The 17,183-nt window shown below is 28.6% G+C and overlaps 1 protein-coding gene across 5 annotated transcripts; it reads right to left on the bottom strand.

Annotated features, from left to right (window-relative positions):
* Positions 1-508: 508 nt before the first annotated feature.
* Positions 509-16,802, bottom strand: LOC107443889 (uncharacterized). Of its 5 annotated transcripts, none has more exons than XM_071186726.1 (6): positions 16,681-16,802; positions 13,585-13,763; positions 10,623-10,689; positions 6,902-6,968; positions 5,046-5,102; positions 509-518 (listed from the first exon to the last, which is right to left on the bottom strand). In XM_071186726.1, coding segments are annotated over exons 2-6 (363 nt in total). In that variant the 5' UTR covers positions 13,756-13,763; positions 16,681-16,802; the 3' UTR covers positions 509-517. The 5 variants fall into 5 exon arrangements, with proteins under 5 accessions (XP_071042827.1, XP_042909362.2, XP_042909363.2 ...); XM_043053428.2 differs by having other exon boundaries at positions 16,575-16,733; XM_043053429.2 differs by lacking the exon at positions 16,681-16,802 and adding an exon at positions 16,575-16,631 and having other exon boundaries at positions 13,585-13,880.
* Between the last annotated feature and the right edge of the window lie 381 nt (positions 16,803-17,183).

Here is a 17,183-nt window from a genome sequence, read left to right on the forward strand (position 1 = left end):
ATATTCAGCAGGTTAAAATATCGTTTTTTTTCGCAGCTGTTATTTTAAATATGGGGGGGGGAGGACATATCAAAACTAATGTAAAAGTATTTATAATTTTAAACTGTTTGTAAATATTGCAAGATAACTACTTAGTATGATTTTGTATTTTATTTAAATTTTTTGTCTTTACAACTGGAAGAAAATGGGCTTCCATATGTACTTTACACTTGAAAAATGATGTGTGAGTGTGCTTTTTTTAAATTTAATTTAATTATTGTAAAGCTAAGTATTTGCTACACTTTAGTGTATCTAAAACTTTATTTCATATTTTTACTTGTATGATTTTTTTTGAGTAATTTTATTTGTATGTACAGATACTAATTTTTATTACAATTGAAGAGTAGATTTTCTTTGTTCATTTTTGTTTTGTCAAAAACAAATAAAATTTATTGCTGTTGAATTTGTTTTTATTGAGTCTCTTTATACGCAAAGATGGTTACATAAGTCACATGTTTTCTCTTTGATACCTGTGTACTCAATGCTGTTCTACTGTGTTTTGACATCAAACACAGATACCAAAAATATAACCGGAAACACAAATAATTTTTTGATATCAGGCATGAAATTTTTCTGACTTTTTTTTATTAGAATACTTCTACACAAATATTAAAAATTACAATAAAATTTTTCAGAGAGAAAATAATAAATGAAAAATTTCCTTTTTCCTAATATATCTATAATATTTAGTTGTTTTACTTTAATACCATTTTATTCTCTTTAATCAAGGGTTATAGTTTGTCTGAAGTGAGAACTCCCCTAGCCATTCATCTGGACCTGTGGTGGTGACTATGGTATCGAGGTATAACTATTTCAAGTAGGGGTGTAGGGTCTGCAAAAAAAAAGGGAATCTTTTTCTTTGTTCTGTTGTGTTAGTCCTGAAGGGAAGAGAAAGTACCCTCCCTTAAATGCGCTATTCTTGTTTCCATAGCAGCAGACGACCTCAGACTTTATGGCGGGGGAGTTCTTACCGTAGACAAACTATATATATATAAAGCTTATTACTTTGTTGGACTATAATGTACAATGAAATATATATATGGTTGTTAATTAATTAGTGCTTAATTAAGTTACAAACATAAGTTATAAAGAAAAATGTATTATCTCTAAATAAACATCCTAGATTGATGTTTCTTTTAATGTAAACCTAAAAAGGTTTGTTATACAGTTTACGATTCAACCCTCTAACCTACGATATCTGCGACAATCTGCTCTATTCTACGCATATCGCCTTAAAAACAACCTTTCATATAAAAACCTTAAAGCATGGTTGACTTAGCGTTTTCAAGCATGTAAAAATCCTTTCATAAAGCTAGTTTCAAGGTGAAAATCTAGGCAATTGTAAGGTTTCTTTTCGCAACCTCTTGTATGCTCAGCTAAAATCCACCTTCTCATGATATTTTAATGGACAAAGCGATTTGATCCTATTGCTAGTGTGACGCCAGCTAAAACTTCATTATGGACCTAAGTGACCATTTTACCAAACAGGCGATACTTTTTAAAAAAGCTTTAAAAAATATTTTTTTTTTTCTTTTTAGGATGATAGGTTTGAAACTGCAATATTTTTGCTTATTTGATAAGTTTTTTGTACAAATAATTTCGTGACAATAAAAAGAAAATTCCGACACAAGGTTACGGTAAGGTTACATGCTTTCTCAGCATATATGAGCCGCTCAGAAGCCAATGCGGTTAAGTCCATTTTTTTATATTTTCTGATTTTTGGAAATTTTGATGAAATAAATAATAATCTTCTTAGTTATTAAAGGATTTACTCGTTGGCTACTTTTTTCTAGGTCATACAGCCCTTTTTTTAATAGGTTCTGAATATATTGTATAATAATTTCAGAAGTCATTGTGAGTAAGTCCACCTTTTATCAATATTTTTTTACATAATTTTTGAAATAAAAATTAAATTCTTCTTCTTCTTTTGATATGTGTTGGTAACACTGAAAAACAAGAAATTCATAGTAACCAGGGTTGCCAGACGTAGTATTTTTAATACTACGGTAGTATTTTTTCACCAAAAAAAGGGGTATGGTATTTTTCGTAGTATTTTTTTTAAATTAATTTTTTTTTCTTTTCCTAAAACAAAGAAAAGTGCCACTTTAGTTTTGAAGTAAAAAACATTTTTTGAAATATTCCATCAGTTTATTTTCTATTAGTCACTGTATCTAGTGATGATTGAGAAAAATCGAAGTTCGTTTATACTAGAAGACATAAATTTCCTATCTTTTTCAACTGCCAAAAGGTATAAGTCCTAAAATTTGTAAGATGCTGTCATTATTTCAATAAATACTTACGTTTTTATTNTCCATGAATAACAACTTAACGAAGACTTATTTTCTCCAACAAAAACACAACAATAAATTTAAAAAAGCATTATAATAACATTAAGTGTAATGATAGGTATAACCAAAACTGTTATACTCTGCCTCTTCATATTTATACATTTTAAATTTGAAAAACAGAGGAAAGAAAGAGTTGAAGCAATTAAATAGCTGAAAAAAATACAAAAGCAAATAATATTTTTTTTCCTGCATATTCCAAAGACATTTTTCTTGTTCATCGGAAAGGAAATAAATACTCCTGATTTTTCAGTTCTCATTTCGGAATTAAAAAAAATTTCACCAATGAACGGCTTACTTCAGCTAGAATTTTAAATTGATAAAATAAAAATTTTAAAATTATAGAAATTTAAAAGATAATTCGCTCCAGAAATGATTGTTTTTTCTTTCATTTTTTGAAAGAACATCATAACATCATAATTTTTAAAGAACATGATAAAAACATTTTAGATTTTAATAAAGTATGACTGTTAGTAGGGATTTTGTTAGAAATTCAGATATTTGGTACACCATGAAATTGAGGGGGAGAAGGATTCCATTTTTAAAATGAGATTTTTTGGTGATCTAAATCTATGACTTTCCATGATTTTTTTTTAAAAAAAAATAGTTAAAATCATGACATTTCATAACAAATTTTGTTCAATACCAAAATTCATGATTTTTCATGACTTTTCCAGGTGAGCAGATACCCGGTATATATATGATTTATAATTACTTAAACTTTTTTATATTTCACAACCATCGTTGAGCAGTCCACCTAATTTTTGGGTTTATGACTACTAATGTTCAACTTCATAACCTTGTAATTTTGAACCTAATTCTAAAGACAGGGGAAACCCCTCGATCAAATATTGGAATAAATTTGCCTTTGTGGAAGATTTTTTAATGGAACTAACCCACATTTGTGTTACATGGAGATAAAAACTATGAAAACGTCCCATAGTTAGCCTGATGGCAAGGGGACTCTAACCCATGTTCCACCTACCACTGAGGATATTTCATGTCAGCACTGTGGTGCGGAATTTATATCGCAAAGCTATCGCGGGGATTTGAACACGGGGCATCTCATTCGAAGGCGAACGCTCTATCCCCTGAGTCATCATGACTCCTACTTAAACTATTAACACTCAACATACTGCAGTACTAGCAATAGCACTATTTGTTGAGGAATAAGAGAAGTATTTTTGACATCAGATATTTTATCACCAAAATGTTATTTTTCTAAAAAATGCCAAATATTTTAACTTTCTTGTTAGAAGCAAATCATGCTTTCTTATTTAGTACTCAGGGGAAAAAAAGTAAGTATTTTTAAAAAAAAAAAAAAAAAAAAAACTTGGTTTTCATCAAGAACTTAATAAATCCCAGGTTTTTGGTGAAAAAACCTAGGTGGCTGAGATTTTTCAAACCCTGTTTCTTACAAATCAGTTTAATTTCTAGTACAATCATGAATCATAAAAAAAAATTATGCTTTCTATAAATTTAAAGTTACTTATTACACATTGAAATATTATACACATTTATTAAATTCTTCAAGATTTTAGGAAATAGCTTTCGTTTTGGATTCTAGCTGAAATTTTTTTTCTGATACTTCTTTTCTTAGCGTTTTACTTAATTCCTATAAGCAGATGCGTTACCAGTAGAAGTAAATTTCTTGAATTCTGTAAATTTTGAAGGCTAGTGAGGATCTTGTACTTAGGTACCATAAAACTGCCCCCTCCCCCCACAAAAAAAGCACTATCTATTCCATGTGCAGCATCCCTTTTGTCCACACTATTCTTTTCTTTAAGAATGCTTCACTCTCCTCATAGAGTATCATTCTACGGAAAGGACAGAATATATTAATGAAAGAACCAATAAATTAATGAAAGGACATGCTTTCTTCCCCCTGTCTGCTGCCTACTAACACACATTAATGTCAGGGTAACCACAGAAAAAAAATGGAACAAAATAGTTGCTTTTAGTAGCCTAGAGCATAAAAATAGTTGCCTAAATAAGAACTAATATTTATCAAAAACATGACTAAAATTTTATGGAATGACCTAATTTTACCATACTCAGTATTCCATGCCTCTTCATTTTTTTCTTCTGAAGTTTTGTTTTTAATAATTTCCTTTAGAAATTAAATTATATGCAACAGTTATTTTCACAATATTTAGAGTAACTGAACATTTTCTCAAACTTTCTGTTCCCTATTTTAATCAGGCCTAGTTCTCAATTCTTTTTAACTCATTAATCTTTCCATTGCTTTCACTAATCAGCAAATCAAGATCATTTCCCCTTTTTTCTAGTTTCCTCCCTTTTCTTTTGTCACTAGTTTTAAACTTTTTTTAAGCTTATCTTCTTTTAATAGGTTAATGACTTTTTTCACAAGTAAATTTATACCTGGTTGAAGCACTTAGTTAGTTTGAACCTGTACAATCTTGATTCATCCATAATATTAGAGCTTTTATTCAAGTTAAAGTGATTTAAGCATTATTTTATATAAAACTTCCATTCTTTAGGAACAGCAGCAAAATTGGAAGGATTGTGAAATTTTAGGGAGAATGATTAAAGTGATTGAAGTAAATTCATTATGATTATGATTAAAGTGAAAATTAAATGAGATATAAATCATTAGATCAATATTACAAACTTAAGTCATAAACAGAAATAAAATACTCACATGAAAATATAATCTGGATTCTTGACCACCATTTGGATAGATCCTTTTCTTTCTTCCTGAAAAAAAAAATTGCTTACTATTATAAATGATATTTCTAAAATAAGATCATTAGTTAATGATACCTAAATATAATTAAGAGTAGAGTTACATCTAAAGCAAGCTCACCACCCATTTTTTTAAGCTACTTAAGAGGACGCCTTATGGCGAAAGAAAAGCTTTCGTCTCGCATTCTCTTTCTCCTTGATTATTAATTTAAAGTGCAGAAAAAGTGAGTTCAAACAAGCCTAGAGTAAGCTATGAAATTTCAAATACTGAAAAGAAAATGTAAAAATATTCAAACTGAAATAAATCATGCTATGATAAATTAGGATTACGCAATGGAGAAGTTCACTTCTAATAATTTGCTTGCATTTTTTAATATTTTGAAGGATTTTAATTTTTTTTCAGCAATTGAAATTTCATGACTTGCTCTAGGTTTGCCTGAACTTACTTTTTCTCCACTTTAAAACTTAAATTAGTAATGAAGAAGAAAGAGAATTTGCAATGAAACTTTTTTCCATGGTATGGTGTATGGTATAAAAAAAGGAAGGAACAAAGAAAAAGAAACTTACATGGCCTGTACACAAAGATTGTTTAGTTTACTTCTGAAAGCTATACTAAAATGAAAGATACAGTGCACAAAATATCTTTTGATCTTAATTGTTCGGAGGCCTAACCTTAAATATATTATTTAATTTGTACAGACCATGCTTTAGTGCATTCAACAATTATGGATACATATTAGGATATTTCGGGTTAGTTACAAAATCATACACTTATAGCCCTTTGCACTCACAAGTACTTTTAAATGCTGTTTGATCTAATATCAGCACTATAGTATTTGAAATACACAATATAGTATTATTATACAATTTTAAAATTCTTATAATATTGTGGTCACTAATTATTAAGGTATAAAATTTCTTAATTTTAAAGTGGTGACTGTGTCTGGTGCCTCAGTGAAGACATTGGAGTGCAAAGGGTTGTCACTCAAATCTGGAGAGAAAAAAATTTCCTCAGTTTTCCCTGTTCATATTATACACAATATATTAAGAAGAAACAACAATTACTGTGCTCTTGTGTCAGCTATATTAGTCTAGCTATACTAGTTTTAATTGCTGGAAAAAATTAAAGAAATAATGAAGAGCTTAACATACTAAAAACAAATAATGCTAAAGTAAATAAAATAGTTTAGTATAGCTGAAATATCATCTTTAAATATCCCATAGATAGTGCTTTAAGTTGTCACCACTTTTAAAAGAAGAAAATAAGAAATAGAATTCCCAGTTTGTAAGGAAAGACTCAAAATTCCCTGCTTCATTCCTGTTATTTTTAAATTCCCTGTATTTTCTGTTCTTCCTCTCGAGTGGTTGTTGCTTTTGAAGTTCAATCTAAAGTTATTTCCTTGTAAGAAATCTAGTCCAAGAATGAATTTATCATTGATATTAGTCTCCAAACCACGTTATGCCACATGATGGTAATTGGCCTCTCCAAATATAATCTTAAGGAGGACCTTTCTGTTAACATTGATTTTATCTCTAGAGACAGTCTGTAGCAGCACATGGGCAAGGCTACAGCAAAATTAAATTTTTGGGAGGAAGCTATAATATTTTGCCAAATAAGATCATAAATAGGTATGTAATTAATTTGCTTAAATTGGATTATAAAATATATTAATACTTATTTATATTATATAATAATTATTGAATTATAAAACATATTATTGTACAATAATTTGAAATTTCATATTTAAAACATCATATATCTTAAAAGTGAGAGAAACCAATACTTCATTTTAATGAACCAAAATATTTACCAAAAAGCTTGTTCATGGATAAGAAATTCCAAAAACTCTTGCTTCCATTTTCTCATAGTTTGTTCCCCTATCAAAGAAAAATATAAAGAATTCTTTTTATTATTATTATTTTAGATTTTTCATTTGCAACAATTATGATTGATAAATGTTAAAAAAAAACATTTTTAAGATAATTACAATGTATTAACACATGTAATGAAAAACATTTTTTTAACACAATTACAATCTATTAACAAACTTTAATTCAACACTTAAAAGTTTAATACTTCTGAAATTCTTTTTTTCTTTTAATTTAATTAACTGCTGTTTAGTAACCTTAGTATATGTTTGTAGAATGCTCAAATCAATACCTAAATCACAAATAAATAGCATTAGTAAATTGTTCATGATTAACTAGCATATACTATAACTTATATAATTACCTACATATTTTCTTTGAAAACTATAATTAAATAATATTTTTTTTAGATAACCACTAGTTTCAAATTTTTTTATTAATAGCTGTTCATGATAATAAAGGTAAGGTGTAATTTTTCAACAGATATGATTTACAGAAAAGTCAAAAATTTCACATGTTGCAAAAATAAAAAAAAACGGAGATTTTACTAGTGACATTTCTTAGGCTACCAGTTAAGTTTTACATCATGCAAGTCAAAAAGAGAAATTCAAAATAGGAAATAATGAAAGCTCTTACATTAAGCAAGGTAAAAATATATGTATATAAATCTTAATCTAAAAAAGATTTTTTAAAATCATTATTTATAATTACTTAAACTATTTTATTCCATAATCGGTGCTGAACAGCCGACTCAATTTTTTTTTGTTGGGTTTACGACTACTTATGTTAAACTCCGTAACCTTGTAACTTTGAACCCAATCCAGAAGACAAGGGAACTCCTGGATCAAGTATTGAGAGAAATTTATCCTCATGGAGGACTTATTGATAGAACTAACCCGCATTTCTGTAACAGGGAGGAAAACCACGAAAAACTCCCACGGTTAGCCTGACGGCAAGGGGACTTTAACCCATGACCTGCCTACCACTTAGGATATTTTTACTTAAACTATTAACACTCAACATACTGCAGTACTAGCAATAGTAACTATCTGTTGAGGAATAAGAGAAATATTTTTGCCATCAGCAGATATTTTATCACCGAGTTCTTTTAAACAAATTTCTTCAACTAATACGGAGATATTTGAGAATATACGGGTAAACAGAAGATAATCAAAAAACACAGTTGTTAAAAAACAGGAGACTTGGCAGGTATGTTTTTTTAGACAGTGCAACTTATCTATGACTGTTTCTACATTAATATGATTGAAACTTGGATATTGGAAATATTAGAATAAATCGATCATAATATCACTAATAAAAATAGAAGTTCAATATAAGCCTCATTACAATGAGAAGTTCCTTAAACTTTTCAAGTGAAGTCACTCTTAGAAGATTTGTTTTACTATTCCCAGCTATACAATATATTTTATGCATCTATGAGTAAGACCTTCCTGCTATCAGGGGTCTGTTTAGGTTTTTCTGAGAGGTACCTATTTTGTAAAACAATTTAGACATAATTTGTGAAAAATTAAAAATTATATTAAAAAATCAACACAAAAATATGGATTTAGCGTTTTTTACGGGATACAAATATAAAATTTTAAGAAAAAGTATTTTGTGAAACTACCGTTTTTCCTAAAGTTGAATTTGTGAAGGTACCGCTGAACAGTAGTAAATTTGGCCTGGACAACCCCTTTGACTTCAAATCCAAGTTCATCAGTGTAAAGACAAAGTTAAACATCTACAAAACTTTGATCAGGCCTATAGTTATGTATGGAAGTGAGTGCTGGACCCTAAACAAAACATGAGGAGGAAAAACTGCTAATTTTTGAAAGAAAAATTTTGAGGAAAATCTTTGGATCTCTTCAAGAGAATAACGTAAGGAGAATTCTTCACAACCACGAAATTTACAAAAAATATGACAAATTCGGTGGGACCGACGTTGTGAGAACTATTAAAGCATCACACATTAGGTGGCTGGGCCACCTCTTCAGAAATTCTGATGCCGTCCCTGCCAAAAAAGTGACTTTTTCTACCATTGAAGGGACGAGACATAGGGGACGACCACCTATAAGATGGATAGACGCCGCTGAAAAGGACCTCAAGCTATTGGGAATCAACCGATGGTGGGCCGTCGCACCGGACAGGGCCAGATGGAGGAAAATCTGCGAGTCAGCCTCGGCCTGTGAAAGGCTGTTGCGCTTATGAAGAAGAAGACCCCTGACTATTCACAAGAATATATTACGAAAAAATATTCCATTGTTTTATTTTTCTAATAAAACACAAGAGCTTTAGAATGAGCAATGATATCACAGACTGCATATTATTCCAGGATGATCAACAATCAGAAAATTATTGAATTTCATACTATTGAGTTTGATTTAATTGATTCATTTAATTTCCTACGCAATTTTCAGAATAATCATTTTTGTAATTTATGGTCTTTTAAAAAATGAGCATTTATTATGATACAGTAAAACACATTATTTTAAGTTCTCAGGAATCTGTCTAGGCTTTTTTAAGAAGTATCTATTTATTGAAAATTTGAAACATAATTTGCGAAAATTAAAAATTATATTCAAAAATCAACACAAAAAAATAATTAAGTAAGAAAATATTTTTAAAATTTGTCACTGCAAATAAAAATCATTTATGACATGTAAATTTCTATATATTTCCCCCCTTGTATTCAAAAACTATAAAATTTTGACTCTAATTTTAAACTGTAAAATTTTAGGCTAAAAATTTTATCCAAATTTTAAAATTCATAAAAATTATCGTCCATAGTTAAATTTCAACTTGAATTTAATAAAAACAGACATTTAACAGTACCAGCACAAAAGTTATCCTCATAGGGAGATTATTTTCGACTGAGTCATACAGAAAAAAGTTTTACAGTGGAAAAAAAAATGTTTCATAAAAAAATAAAGGTTTATTAGAATAAATTTACAACAAAGTTTAAGAAAATGTTCGAATATCGACTTCCTGTAAAGTTTATTGAGGGAGAGTCCCGTTGTTTCATTTTTTAAACTCAGCGGGAAAAGAAAAACTTGCTTTGATATGGCTAAGTTTACCACATTGCATTATGAGCAAACATGTGCTATCTTTTTGTAAAAGACAGCTGGCAGAAAAGCTCCTCTTTTTCATAGATAGCAACGAGAATGGGGTTTGCAAGAGAACTTGCTCTTTTAAAATATTTTGTGAAACTACCATTTTTCCTAAAGTTGAATTTGTGAAGGCACCGCTAAATGGCAGTAAATTTATCCTGGACAGACCCCTGGCTCTGTCTGTCAATTTTAAAGCTTACGAAGGGTTTATATTTTCTTGAAAAATTCTGTTTCCTATAAAAATTTACATGGAAATAAATAAAGTTAATAAAGTTTTAACATTATTGTTAATTTAATGGGTTAGATTAAAATGCAACAAGGCTCATACTTTGGTTCTGCAAAAAAATCCCCCGATTATAAAGAGCAATAATTCTAAAAAATAATGCATGCAACAATCAAATAAGTACATCAGTTAAGAAAACATGAGAAAAATAATAATTGGTTTAATATCTCCCTGAGGTATATGAAAACCTGTTTGAGCATATAAATACAGAAAAATACATCAACATCAGATAATTATAAAAAAATATTTGCTTTATTTAAATTCTAAACATACCTGCAATTGCCACTATGTCCTTTTCCAAAGATACAATGCATTCTATTGAATTGAGTAGCAATTTGTCCTGAAAAAGCAATTTATTGATTTAGGGAGAAATTAGGATTTAGGTTGATTGACACATTTATATTTTATACCCGTTGTTGAACAGCCGACCCAATTTTGGGTTTACGACAATTAACAGGGTTGCCACACAAATCTGGAAAAAAAATTCATTGCGTTTTCCCTATATATATTATACACAATATATTAGAAGGAAACACACAATCACTGTGCAAATGTCTGAGCTATTATTAGGATAACTAATACTAGTTTTAATTGCTATAAAAATTTAGAGAAATAAGGAGCAGTTCAACATACATAAGAGAATAATACAGCCAATGAAATAGTATAGTATAGCTGAACTATATTTAAATATCCTATAGATTGTACTTTGAGAGATCAACATTTTGTAAAAGAAGAAAATAAGAAATAAATATTCCTGGTATTTTTTCAGTTTATAAGAAAATAGTAAAAATTCCCTGAATTTTCCCTGTTATTTTAGTTGATTTTTTAATTCCATGTATTTTCCAGGTTTTCCCTGTTCCCCCGGTGGAGTGGCAACCCTGACTAAGGTTCAACTCCGTAGCCTTGTAATTTTGAACCAATCCAGAAGACAAGGAAACTTCTGGATCAGTACGCCCAGAGGCATCGAATTGTTATGGGAACACGGAGGACTTTGCGACTTGACAGATTTAACGTGCAGTCACCATTTACTACATGGGGAGTCTTCCGCTGGCCTGGGATCGAACCCACGAACTCTTGGACGTGGGTTCAGTGCCCTACCAACTAGGCTCGATTAACACATTTAGAGGGAAAAAACTTAACCAGTAACTGGGATAGCCTAGTTGGTAGGGGTTGTGAATTCGATCTTTGCCAGGCCATTACTCCCCCTGTAGTAAATGGTGATTGGTGCATGTTAAAACTATCGGGTCCGAAAGTCATCCGTGTTCCTATAACAAATCATACCTCTTGGGGTCCTGAATTGGAGATTAACAGAGATGCCAACTTGCTCCGGACAGCAAATATATATTTTGAAGTGGTAGTTTATCAATTGTGATTCGAGATTTAATAAATTCAATTTAGTAGAGTTTTATCCACCACTATTTCTGAATAATTTGTAGGCTTATATAATTCACCCCTTTATAATACTTAAGTCATGGGGACCTTTTAAAAAGCAAGCAAAAGTAGTCAAATATTTGCAAAATTTACTTTGCAGTTATTTACCGTTTTTATAATTATTTTGGCGTGTCCGGAGCAGTTGGCATCTCTGGATTAATCACTCTCTGGTTCAGGTCAAAACTATGATCTGTGGATGAATGAATGGGTCTGCCCTAAAAACGGACTGTGAGGTGTGTGTGGTTGAAGTCCTATTCTTGGACATAGATGGCCCTACTGGAAACAAGAAACACACCCTCTGCCTTAAATTTGTTTTGTTTTACCAAGCAGGCTTGCTGGTTTTGGCAAGTGGCATTAGAAATAACAGCACTAAACTTAACCATATTTCAGAATTGAAAAAAAAAAAAAAAATTAGATATTTTGGATAACAATTTATATTTAAATTTATTAATTATGCAAAAATACTATACTAAAAACAAAATTTTCGCAGTTATATGTACTTAAATACAAAAAGGTGAGAAAGGGAAAAATTGTTACACAGATTTTTTATTAATTAATTAGTTCAAATTCATTATCTGAAGACTAAAATATGGACATCCTGTTTGTGGTTAAAGAAAATTTTCATGTGAATTTCTAAAATTTTATTTTTAAGCAATTGAATTCAAAACAGTGGAAACTTTTGAAAACACATATTGTGAAGAAAAAAAATTCTTTTGAAAATTTCAAGTGCTACTCTAATATTTTTACAATTATAAAACTAAAATAAATAATCTATGAATCAGGTTGATATTAAAAAAAAATGTTTTCAAACAGGCACCAATATATTTTACACACAAAATACTAAACAGTAACATAAAATTATCTTCACTAGATAACTAAAAAAATTACATTTTACTAATTAAAGTAATAATAATCCATCTGACCATTAAATACATTTTTTTTAAATATTTAATTGTTAAATTTATGTTAGTTAGTATTATTCAAGTTTGCATATGAAGTCAACTATCAAGAGTCAAAATAATCAACTTCAGCAACAACAAAAAAACAGTATTAAAAAACTCAAATGATAATCAACAGTCAAAATGCAGGGGTCTGTCTAGAGATTTTGTGAAAGGTCCTGTTTTTGTAAAATTGTGAATCACATTTTTAATAATTTCAATTGACGTATTTTAAATAACACAACTTAGTTATGTATCACTTTTAATGTGTTACGCATTAAGTAAACTGAAAAATTCTTAAATTTATAATATTTTATTTAAAAAATTGCCAGAAATTAATTTTCATTTACATTATATTCTATTAATTAATTTTATGAATAAATATAAATTGATCAATTATTTATTCACAAACAAAAAATATATGATTCAATATTAATAAGAATGCGCACACGACGTTTGTAAAAATAGAAATATTTTCTTAGAATACCACATTTGGAATTTAAACCGAGGAAAACTTAGTTTGTCTCGAACCATCCCCCCCCAAGCGAAGGGTTTACTCAATTAACAAAACAATAATTAAGATAAACAAATTTGCGAAGGGTCCGATTAAAAGACAAATTATTTTGTGAAGCTTCTATTTTCAGCAAAAGATATTTCGTTAACAGACCTAAATTTCTTCTAAGCAGACATAGTTTCACTTATGATTGATTCACTTTATTCACTGCTAAAGTGAATAACACAATGATTCATTTTAGTAAAAAACTGTAATAATACAAATCAAATATTGATCAGCAATTTACTAATATAGACAGTTTATTAATTAAAAATTTGATTAGATACACAAATTTAATTACTCAACTTCTTACCTTCTTAGTTTTCACCGATTTATTATTATTCACTAATTCTTCTACTTTTTCAAATAAAAATTGCACCTTCGATCTGTATTTAGTATCTGCAAATCGATGCCTTGTTTTTTGAGTTTCTAAATCTTGCTTCCATCCTCTCTTCTTCTTTTCTACCTTAGACAATCGTCCCATTTCTCCACCTTTTCAATAGAATAAGAAGCATAAGTATGTGCAGGGTATTCTGCTACATTTTGGATTTTCAAATCCACCATTTTCCATGAATAATTCCAAGAATTTTTCAGGACTTACCGAAGTTACTATTTTCACAGACAAAAACACAACAAATAATTAAAAAAAGCATTATAACAACAATAATTGAAATCAGGGTTTGTTGATTTAAATCAAATGATTTTTTTAAAAAAATTATTGATTTAAATCAACTGATTTTTTATATATATATATATTTATTTAAAAAGTAAAAAAACAGTGCTTTAAATTATTGATACTTTTAGTTTTGACATTATTTTAAATTAATTGTTGTATTAACTAATTTTGGTTAACGAACTTACTTTCTTGGTGTGTGTTAAATTCCAACACATTTGAAATTACATTTTAAAAAATCTTTTGATTCTTGAGATTGAAAGTACACATTAAAGTAAACATTTAATGCTGTGTCGGTTTAGTACACTCTAAACCGCCCAATCGCGTAGAAAATGAGAAAGCTGGAAAACTTGTGTTTCTTTTTAAACAACTTAACAAACTATTAAGCAAATAACAAACTATTGTATTTATGTTATCTTTAATATTGCGTACATTCAGAGCTCATTCTAGGCAAAAAAAAAAGGGCAGGGTGCAAAAGGTTTTAAAAAAAGGGCATTATTATTCTAAAAAGGCAATAATTTCTTTCTATGGGCTTTACACATTCTATTAAAAAACATTGTCAATTTTTTTTTTTTTCTTTACTAAAAGTACCAAAGCAAATTAATTACTAATTTTTATTAATAAAGTAACATATAGATATATATCGAGTTAATGAGCCAATTAGCCTAGTAATTTATTTAAAATAAAATGCATGCATATATTAATAAAATAATAAATGTATGTTTTTAAGTGTGTATAGATAGTTATGATTTAATAATTAAAATGATTAATAATAATTATGATTTAATGATAGTGAAGTAACTGCAAACTTTCAAAGACAAGTGCAACAAGGGGGTGTGATGGCTATTTTTCCTTTCCCATATAAATTTATGTAATGACAGTAATGACAAACTAAATAAAAAGAGTTGCAAATAAAGAAGGGTTGAGGAAAGAAAGGGCAAAAAGGGTATGAAATCTATTACATCAGGGCATTAATTTACTTCAGGGGCAACAGGGTAGATTCTTTTGACTAAAAGGGCAACAGGGTGCTGCGCCCTGTTTACCCTGTCTAGAATGAGCTATGCATACATTAATTTCAAATCACAGAATAAAAATGTCTGTTATTAAAATAAATAACCCAGAATTAGAATTGTGCTTATCAATAAGTTTTTTTCTTCTCATAATATGTTTACAGTATCTTTGACATTATCAGATTTTCTATAAAGAAATTTCGTGAAAAAAATTGCAATGAGTAAATAGATTTAACAACAAAAAAAATTTTTTTTAGCTTAACTTATCTATTTTGATATATTATTAAAAACGAATACTTTAATATAAAAATGTACCGATTAAATATTTATTTATTTTTTGATGAATGACTACATTTATAAACGCAATCTGTTGCATTTATTTTGTCATTTTAAAAATAAAGAGAAAAAAAAAGAAATCACAATTTTAAATTAAAATTATGGTTTGCTAACTGAATTTTTGTTTTAATAGTTAAAGAATTCTTTAAATTCTCTATTTAATCTAGTCTTTAAATTTCAATCATGCATTTGCTTCAAAATGGTTGCTATGTGTTCAAAACTATGTATTATAATGGAAAATTGTTTTAGGTAGTTAGTGCTTCTAAAGTATTGTTATAATACAGTTTCAATAGTAATTTAATTTTGATTAAACATGAATAATAAGTTCATTTATAAAGTTTTTTGAATCATAAATCAAAGTTCTTACAGTGTATTTAAATAAAAATAAATCTGATTTTTTAAAAAAAAATCATGAACCCTGATAGAAATGACAGGTATAATCAAAACTGTTATACTCTGCATTTTCATATTTATTGATTTTAAACTTAAAAAAAAAGAGTAAAGAAAGAATTGAAGCAATAAAATAGCTGAAAAAAATACAAAACTAAATGCTGTCAGATATATATGTAGTTATTTTAAGCTGATTATTTCATCTTTAAAGTTAGTGTAATACAAAAAGCCTAAACTAGAATTTTAAACTGATAAAATAAAAAAACTCAGAAATTGCAGAAGTTTTAAAGATAATTCACTCTAGAAATGATGTTCTATATTTCCTTTTTTGAGAGAACACCAAAATTTTTAAAGAACAAGATAAAAACATTTAAATTTTAACAGAATATGAATGTGAGTGGGGATTTAGCAACAAATTTAGATATTCAGAACATTATGATATTGGGAGTGTAGGGGGTAAATTCCATTTTAAAAATTAGATTTTTCCGCGACCTAAACCAGTGACTTTCCATTATTTTTTTTTAAAAATAGTTACAAATCAAGACAAATTTTGTTCAATACCAAAATCCATGACTTTCTAGGAATGCAGATACCCTGAATAATAGATTCATTAATAAACAAAGAAACGCAAGCTATTAGAACATGAGCAAGAAATTAAAAATTTCAAAATCGCGATTAATTTTCCTTCAATGTGTGAACATAAAATATGAAACATAAAAGTAATTTAATTTATCACGAATTTATGCTACATCAATTTATAAAATTATAGAGTTTATTATTCATAGTTCAGACTTTTAAACAATTCAATTAATGGAACAAAATAAAAGAAATTGACTGAATTAAAGAAAAAGAAATTAGCAAATCTAAAAAAAAGTATAACCAAAAGAACATTACTGAATAATAAAAGTTAGTGAATGTTTAAAGATGAAGTTCAATGATTATCTAAAAATATTTTTCAATTTGAAAAGCACAAATGCAGAGAATAGAATAAAAATAATACTTTAAGAATTTTAAGAATTGCCGCAATGATGAAACAGTTTCTTTTTGCTAGTATATATGCGCTTATGACTCGCTTGTTAAAACGGGGTTGCCATACTTTGAAAACTTTATTTGGAAAAATACTACAAAGTACTTCATATTTCAAAGCGTTATACTTCATATTTCAAAGCGCTGTAATTTGGAAGTCTAAATAATATTAAAAAGAAAAAATACTATTAAATGGATAATAATGCTATTAAAAGGATATATTACTAAGAACAAAATAATTTTAAAATGGATAAAACAATTATCTTTTCCCCCCTGTGCACTTATACTTCAGGTAAACGCGTAGTAACAAAGATTTAAATCAGTAGCTTTGTCTAATAAGACCTGTGTGTATTGGCGATCGCAACACTGGAATACGTCATCTGGGGAGAGACCGGTTTCATGCCTTTAGCCCTTCTCCCTTCCCTCTCCTCCTCCTTTCAGTTGTTTAGGAATGTACTACGATATTTTCTCTTTTCT

This window comes from Parasteatoda tepidariorum, chromosome 1 (genome assembly GCF_043381705.1).
Source record: "Parasteatoda tepidariorum isolate YZ-2023 chromosome 1, CAS_Ptep_4.0, whole genome shotgun sequence".
Taxonomy (NCBI): Eukaryota; Metazoa; Arthropoda; class Arachnida; order Araneae; family Theridiidae; genus Parasteatoda; species Parasteatoda tepidariorum.